Source organism: Frankliniella occidentalis, unplaced genomic scaffold, assembly GCF_000697945.3.
Source record: "Frankliniella occidentalis isolate FOCC.00 unplaced genomic scaffold, Focc_3.1 Scaffold27, whole genome shotgun sequence".
Taxonomy (NCBI): Eukaryota; Metazoa; Arthropoda; class Insecta; order Thysanoptera; family Thripidae; genus Frankliniella; species Frankliniella occidentalis.
This window is the reverse complement of record NW_026267157.1, coordinates 537,830-546,158: the sequence shown is the minus strand read 5'-3', so window position 1 is coordinate 546,158 and position 8,329 is coordinate 537,830. Positions and strand designations below refer to the sequence as shown.

The following is an 8,329-nucleotide window of genomic DNA, read 5'->3' as shown; positions in this document are numbered from 1 at the left end:
TCAGTTTAAGTAGGTGTTTGCTGATCCAGCAAATCATTTTTCTGACACAGCAAATAATTTGTTGACACTAGGTAGTGCAACAGGGTGGGCGGAGACGAACCTTCTTTTTGGGACCACCTGTCTCCTCCTTTCTCTCTTTTCCTACCCAACAAATAATTTTGCTGATCCAGCAAATAATTTTGCTGACACAGCAAATAATTTGTTGACACTAGGTAGTGCAACAGGTGGGCGGGGACGAACCACTTTTTTTTGACCACATATCCCCTCCTCCTTCCTTTCTTTTTCTATTCTTTATATAGACACTTTAAAAAAAGCTTAATTTGAGGTTAAAAATGTTTAATGTTTGCTGATCCAGCAAATAATATTGTTGACACAGCAAATAATTTGTGGACACTAGATAGTGCAACAGGTGGGCGGAGACGAACCACTTTTGCGGGACCACCTATCCCCCCCCCCCCTTCCTCTCTTTTTCTATCCAGCAAATAATTTTGGTGATCCAGCAAATACTTTTGCTGATTGAGCAAATAATTTTGCTGACACAGCAAGTAATATGTTGGCACTAGGTAGAGCAACAGGTGGGCGGAGACGAACCACTTTTTTGGACCACTTATCCCCCCTTCCTTCCTGACATTAAGCAAATATTAAACATTTTTAACCTTATATGAGAATAGAATAGAAAAATGTTTAATATTTGCTTAATGTCAGTTTAAGTAGGTGTTGTACAAGCAGTGATACTGGAAGTATCATCTGCTAAAAAGGGCCTTTCTTTCCTTGTCTGTCAAAACGTAAGCCGCGTCTCCGAAGATGTGTTGGTCGGTGAAGCATATTTTGATTCTTAAAAATGTTTGTACCTGAAGGACTTCTTGTGAAGACTTGACAGTCATGCAGCGACCCTACTTCACCCACATAGATCCCTCACTAGAACCTGATCATGGTACCTGTCAGCTCTCGCTCGTCGTTTTTATGTCAAAGCATACTGGGTGGTATCGTATTTTAAAACACATTGCAGCACGACGATTAAGTGGCATCGGGGAGGTGGAGCTATCACTGTTAGAAATTCCGTAGGCTAATTACGGAATTCTTACGGAACTCACCGTAAATTCCAAATACGGTACCAAACCGTAACGGGATGACTGTAATTTAAAGATGCGGACTTGTCCGTATTTCAAATAACGGTGCATCCCGTACATTTTCCCCGTCAAATTAAATATTAAATTTTTTTTAAACCAATAGTTAAAACAATTGAGCTGTCCATAGAGATAATATTATTGCCTCTTTCGCAAAACCATAACTTTACGCTCTCGTATCTCTCAAAATCCAATTCTTCGACTTACAGTGCAATTTATTATTTTCCCAAATCAATAAGTCAAAATTTTACGGAAAATCTTACGGTTTATCCGTAACTTTAGATTACGGTTTCCCCGTATGGTTTCCGTAAAAAATACGAAAAATTTATCGACACTTGAAACCTACAAGCACGGAGTTCGTGGAGTCTCCGTATAAACCCGTAGTTCCAGGCAGCTCCGTACAGACACGCAGTTCAGCGGGTCCCCGTATAACGTCGTAAGTGCTTGAAAGTCACTTCTGAGATGTAGCGCTTCAAAGTTTTGGATTTACATTGCGCCTTATGGGCGGCTGGATTTTCAGACCAGAATTACTTTTGAACTAATTGACATATCGAAATGCGGTTTTCGCTGATCGATAGCCCTTGGTTTCCTCTATCCGACGCACTTCATAACTCGAAATTTTCAAAAAACATAGTTACGACGCTATACGGCGGCCTGCTGAACTCCGTGTTTGTACCGAGCCTCAGGGAACTGCGTGTTTATACGGAGCCTCCACGAACTCCGTGTGTATAGGTTTCAAGTGTCGTTATACGGTACATTCCGTGAAAAAAATTTCTTGACAATTCCGTTCAAAATTCCGTGGAAATTTCTAACAGTGTACAGAGAGAAGCCTCTGAACTTTATCCCCTCAAATTCAAGAAACACATTTTATAGGGTCGCAGACGCAGCCTGGATTAATGGCAGAATAAACTCGAATAAGGACTTATGGGTCGGGTCGCAGACGGTCGTAGAGATCCAACCAAAACGCCGCCGTCAAGCCAAGCAGACCCTGCCGTGCCCAACGGAGTCCCTGAGAGCGTAGTACACTGGCAACGTCGTATGGCGGAAGAGCGGGCCAGCTTGTTCTGTTGGTTACATTGTCATGTCTTTCGAATGTACACTGTGTGTACGCTACACTGCTATCTTTTCTCACATTGTTTTGATTAATAACTTTGTCGTGCTATTTTATCAGCGACTAACGCATTTGTGTGTGAATGTGTGTACAGAAACGGATGCGGCGGACCGCAAGAAGGGGCAGCTTATTCTGTCGCCAGCTAGTGCTGTTCAGTGTGTGCCTCATGCTGCAGTTCCCAGCTGTGTACGCGCTTACCAACGACCCGCAGTGGTCCCTCCGCTGGATTTACCGGCTGCACGCCGACAGCACGTCAGTGAGGCGATGTAAACTTATACGGCATCGTGGAAAAGGGAGTCAAATCCACGTGGATGTCACGTGGAGGCTCAACGTTGAATCCACATGACAAATCTGCGTGGAATACACGTCCCATTTACCAAAATTCCTCTGGGATAGATTGAAATGGGATTGGGATAGATTGCCTGGGGATTATTGGGAGATTGGAATTGGACTGTTTCTTCAGGTGGACAAATCCGTGCAACAAAGGCGGGGCAAAACGCGGTCGCTAAACAACGACGGATCAGAAAGTGGTCGCTAAAGAACGACGTAAGCAACATTTTGGCATTATTGAGATTTTGACGCTACATTATCATTAAAGACCCGTACTCTCTAGCTGTGATCACCAAACGGTCGAACAAAAATTGTTAAGCCTTTACTTTTATGAAGAACAAAGAGGTAGATCTACACGACAATGCGATTGCAGCGCGCAACAAAGGCGGATATGCGAGCCGCCCGGGTCACGACGCGTGTCCCTACGCCACCGACTCGGGCGCAGAGTGGCAGGTCGTCGAATTGGGGCTACTAGCGTCTCAGCGTCTCATATGTAATCCTCTAGAATTTTATACCCCCCTCATTACCAGGTGTACTATTCCGCTCGGTGTTTTATATCCCCCAGCAGTTCGCCCCCTTCAATACCGCGCGGCCGAGGCTGTGCGCTGCCGGTAGTGCTGAATGACACGGCGTCCTTGAACTGCAGGCGCCCGACCGGGCTGGCATCTAGCGGTGTGCCTGGTGATGCGGATGGTGGGCGCGAGCGCATCGTCTTCTGCGTGTCGCCAGGGTTAATTAATAATTAAATGTTATTCATAGTTTCAAAATAACCCGCCGACTTTCACGGTGGCGATAGATTCAGTCAGGTATCGGTCTAGTTGTGGCAGCGGGGCGGGGCATAGGCAGGTAACCCGTTTGACGCGCCTGTGTTTCGGGTAAGGGTGCATCCAGGAGCGCTTGCAGCTTACCTGTCACAAAACAGAAATCGCTACGCTAACGTCAAAGAAACAACCGTTGTCGCAGCCAAATTCAGTGCATCACCTCAGAAACATCGCACTAACTCCGAATATACGATTACATGACGAAAGTGACTTTAGCAAAAGTTACTCAGAAATGTGTGAGGATGGAAATGAGATGTCAGCTAGTTCGATACGATGTTCACAAGATTTGTGAGACGCTATTAAAGTCTGTTTTTCGCGAAAAATCGCGATTATCTCGACATCGTCGTTTTGCAGATCTGCCTTTGTTTAGCAACCGCTTTCTGATCCGTCGTTGTTGCACGGATTCGTCGAGGTGTACAGGGGTTGGTCGAAGTCGTGTAATCTTCGCAGTAAGATAGAATATAATTTGTTCATATTTCTAAAAGAAGTAGCCTGAGTAGGTTTTTGAGCAGTTGAAATACAAGGGTAGTCCAAAATGAACTTATGATTAAAATTTTGAGGGCATGTTGACCATTGGGTGTCATTTTGTAAGGAAAGAATTACAATTGTCTCCCCAAAATCGAAAAGTATTTGCACCGCAAGGGGACTTAACCCCCCAAAATAGCCCCGTTTGCAAACTCAACAATTTTAGCTCAAAATTTTGCTATTTCAAAGTAAAGAAGGCACCATTTTGCGAACCATAGGCCGGAAATATCTTCTGTTTTGTACTTTTCTAAACATTTTCTGTGATATAGCCTGGTCTCATGAAAGTCATTTCTTTGTCTAAATCGGTAAAAATAGAAATTGATCGGAATAATTGTTGTAATTTGGCTGTAACACGAAAACCGTTCGACTTACGGCAACACAAGCAAAATATGCGCCCTGCGAGTCAGCAGATTGTACCTACAGTGCGGTACAAAATATTTTGTTCGGGAATGTTGAGTTTGAAAATGTAGGCTATTAAGGGGAATCACTTCAGTTTAGACCCCATTCGGGAGAGTCAAATATTGTCCAACGTTTTCCAGCCTTTTATTTTCGCACAAAATGGCACTTGATGATGAATATGCACCCCAATATTTTGACCACAGGTTCATTCACTACCAAACCCTTGTCCCTATTGCACAGCACGCCTACCACTCCGGCGCTGGCGGAACTTTGCAGCTCCGCGGAGCCTCCCTCAAAGTACGCACAGCGGTCCGGGTCTCCGGCGCTGCCGAAACCATGCACAGATCTTAGGCTCCGCCGAAACCACGCATCTCTATTATTGGAATGATTTTTGAGACCTATGTCGTTAGAAAGAGGACGTTTCCTTCTTGCAAAATACACATTTATCTCTTTTTTTTTTTTTTTTTTTTTTTTTTTTTTTTTTTTTTTTTTTGAAAATCATCGATGGTCAGCGCTGGTTTGCTGTGCGTGCTTTCTGATTTCACGGAGGCTCCGCGGTGTTCCGTGGTTGCGCCGGGCCGGAGCACCTTGCGTGCTTTGCAATAGAGACAAGCGCCTACAGAAATACCTACAAAGGGGTATAATAGAAAGTTGTTCGAGCGAAAGCCATGAAAACTGTGCCGATAAACTAGAGTCCTCCGACACTGATGAACCAAGTGTGCAAACTTCTTAACACTTGCAAGTGTGCAACTGCAAGCAGTTAAGTGGTTACAAGTGTACATCTGCGTAGTTGTGCTTTTGCAAGTGTTTCATTCGTCGGTACTCCGTAACTTATCATTTATCTGCCGTGACAGTAATAGCGAGAGGAAAACCGTCAGCATGTGAACTGGGATAAATCACTGCGGTGGACGTTTCTTCGTAGTACTTTCTACTTGTTTTCTGACCTGGCAGGGACAACTCGCTCTACTGGTTGCACTGGGCTGCTTTCATGGAGCAGGCGTTTGGGCTCGTGTGCAGTTTCACGGCTTTCTACACCATGCTGCCACTCGTCATAGTCATCTACTCGACCTGTGCTGACCTGCACGCGGCTCTTGCTCACCGTATGCAGGTGAGCGCTGTCAAGAAAATACAGGCTGTTCTGATGTTCCAATGGTTGGTTGGGGCAGCCATTAGTCGACCGCCACGCCCATTTTTCTTGATAGATGCCAGCAGTATCGACTTTTCAATTGTGACAACCAATCGGCACAGCTGGAGCAGGTTTAGTGGCGACAACAAGCGGGTCGTGGCAATCAGAACCGCTCCTAAGAGAAATTGAACTTTATATCTGGTTGAGGGAGGAGAGTAGGGACTGTTTTACAACTCTTGGCTGCAGCTAGAAATTTGATTGCTGTGATCGAAATTTAGACTGGCAGGGCATACTAAAAGGGGGTCGTGGGTCGTTTCCTTGTTCTGTTTGATAGTTGGTATAAGCGATTATATTTGAAATTTCCGAATAGCAGCACAAGACCTTGCGATCCATTGCGAACCGCTATTTATCAAAAACTTGCAAAGTGTGTCATCTGATTTGAAGACGACTCTACGCTTGAGTGACTCTTCTTTTAGAATCGCCCTCCTTGTAGAGCGACTGAACCTATTTCGGATCAGTTTCTTGTATCTCCGTCCTATACCCAAACAAACAGGGTTTCGAACAATCACGTAGTAAGGGGCTACAAGGTCAGATATTCCTTAACAAAACGCTTATTTTTTCTTGGGTCCGTAACTGCACTCGGTCTCTCCGCGAGGTAACATACAAATAAGGAAATATTTGAAAATGAAAAGCAAATGGTTTTCAACAGTCGAAATATAATTTCAAATGGTTCTTATGTTGCCGTGGGCAAGCAGTTATTCGCCTACAACGGTCGCAGTTACAAAGAAATAAAGCATTCCGGTAAAGCTGGTCCGGACACCACTCACACCGAAGTTTCCCGACTTCAAGCTCACTTCAACGCCATTTATAATTATTTATTTAACCTAAAGAGTAATCGCTGACGCGCCGACGCGGGTGCAGTGCGGCTGCCAAAGCGTTTACAAGTGTCTAAATGGTACTGCATTCTACGCGAGAAGTGCACAGCGACCAAAGGCTCGGTTGATTTCTCGCTCGCTGCGCACTCCGCTCCCGCTCCTGGCTTCGTCGATGCCGTCTTACAGGCGGCTCCCCGCGGTTGCGCTAGTGGCCCGTTGCGCTTGCGAGCCGTTGCGCTTGTGAGCTACGTCGGTCTCACGAAACACTGTTGCGCTGCGACGGGCCTGGCATGCATCTACCTAGGCCTGCGGCGCTGACACCCGAGTCGGACAAAAAGCAGAGTCGTCGTAAATAGGCATTTGGCCCCTAAAGTCACAAATTTTGTTCCTTGGGATTTTATTTTGACAAGTACCCCGCCGCAGATCATCAAATATCTGAGAAAAAAACATTCGAATGTTTTTGGGGTCATTTCCGTGTGGATATCGCCCTCTGGTGCCTAAACGGTTTTAGATTTAGTCAAACAGACGAAATTTTGGACCTACGGGTTGTACTTTGACGAGTTACCTCTAAGAAAGATGTAACAAAAATATTTTGTAAAATCAGTTTTTTGCGTTTTTTGTTTTTGATTTTTTGGACAGGTCACTTTTTTTAACTAGAGGTCTGAAAATACAGTTCTTGCTTTTTATGACACAAAGTTACAGTAAAAATTTTAAGTACCTAGCTTAAACGGTTCTCGAGTTATCGTGATGACAAACAAACACACACATACACAGACGCGGAACTTTTTGATCACCACTGGAGTAATAGACCTTTTCACCGCTCCCACGGTCCCCCCACTCCAGCGGCGCGTCGCGTAGCAACGTGATCAAAACAAAGGAGGTGCGCAGCCAGCGCGCTGGACCGCCAGAATCTACTTTATACCCATATGGCGTAGACCCGCTCCCGGAGCGAGGCTATGGCTAGTTTCGTCTCTCCCGGCGCCAGAGGGAGCTCGCGGCGCAGTTCGTGCGCGCCGGCCGATCGTCTTTTCGAATCGCGGACCTGTCCTACTTCTTCGGTCTAGGTGGTGTTTCAAAGGTTCAACCGTCTTAAAAGTTTAAAAGTTGAAAGTGAAAAATACCGAGAAAGAAAATGAAAGTAGACGCAGACACAAAATTATATTGTGTGTGCTTGAGGCGGGATGAGGGAGAATTGTAAGTAACTTATATCCTTCTGCACAATCTAATTTTTATGGTAGGCACTTTCCCTACCTTGTACTATGGGGTTACAAGGTGAATAATTTTATTTGCTATGATATTTGGCATTTAAGATAATGAGCTGAAATCTTTGCCTATGCTATCCAGCTCATGATTACAGCATCTTGCTAAAAGACATCATGTCCATGTTTCATTTGAATTCAGATTTATGGTTGGTTGTGACTTATGCCCCAACTGGTTCCACGGTGACTGCATTAATATCAAAGAGAATGGTACGTGTAATAACCATGATCTAAATTCATATTTTGTATTGGTCCTAATTAGCAGGTGTAACAACTTATGAATTTTTTTTTTTTTTTTTTTTTTTTTTGAAGATGTTCCTGCAGTCTGGTATTGCAATCACTGTTCAGCGTTGAACAGCACTCGTCTTAATATTAAAGAAGTTAGTGTAGTCTAAGCTGTTCGACCTGGAATACCAGCAAAAAAGGGCAAAAGTTATAAAAAGCGTGAAAAGCTGGGTAACTTTGCACTCCTGCCTGCAAAAAGTGCAAGGGAAGCTGTGACAACTAGGAATAAGTCATACAGTTATCCTCGTAAACAAAGTATTAACACCGACGGTAACCGATAATACTTACATTTTTTTCCTTTCCTAGGAAGGAGAGTGAGAGTAATGCTCCCGAACCTGACGAGGACGTGGATGGGGACTTGCTCTCTTCCTAATAGTGACCAATTCAAGTTTTCCATCTAAATTGTTTTATAGTGTTTTACTTACTGACATTGCTACTTATTTACAATTTAATAATTGTATTGTGTTCTTG

At 44.3% G+C, this 8,329-nt stretch overlaps 1 protein-coding gene across 4 annotated transcripts in view; it reads left to right on the top strand.

The window, feature by feature from the left end:
* Positions 1-8,329, top strand: part of LOC127749044 (uncharacterized) — a 43,057-nt gene that overhangs the window by 13,203 nt on the left and 21,525 nt on the right. For all 4 annotated transcript variants that reach the window (XR_008010931.1, XM_052265501.1, XM_052265503.1 and 1 more), the window contains 2 exons: positions 2,333-2,490; positions 5,265-5,421. Coding sequence is in view for 3 of the 4 variants with exons in the window: in XM_052265501.1 (XP_052121461.1) it covers positions 2,333-2,490; positions 5,265-5,421 (315 nt within the window). In the remaining variant the exon portion in view is untranslated. The remainder of the gene's footprint in view (positions 1-2,332; positions 2,491-5,264; positions 5,422-8,329) is intronic.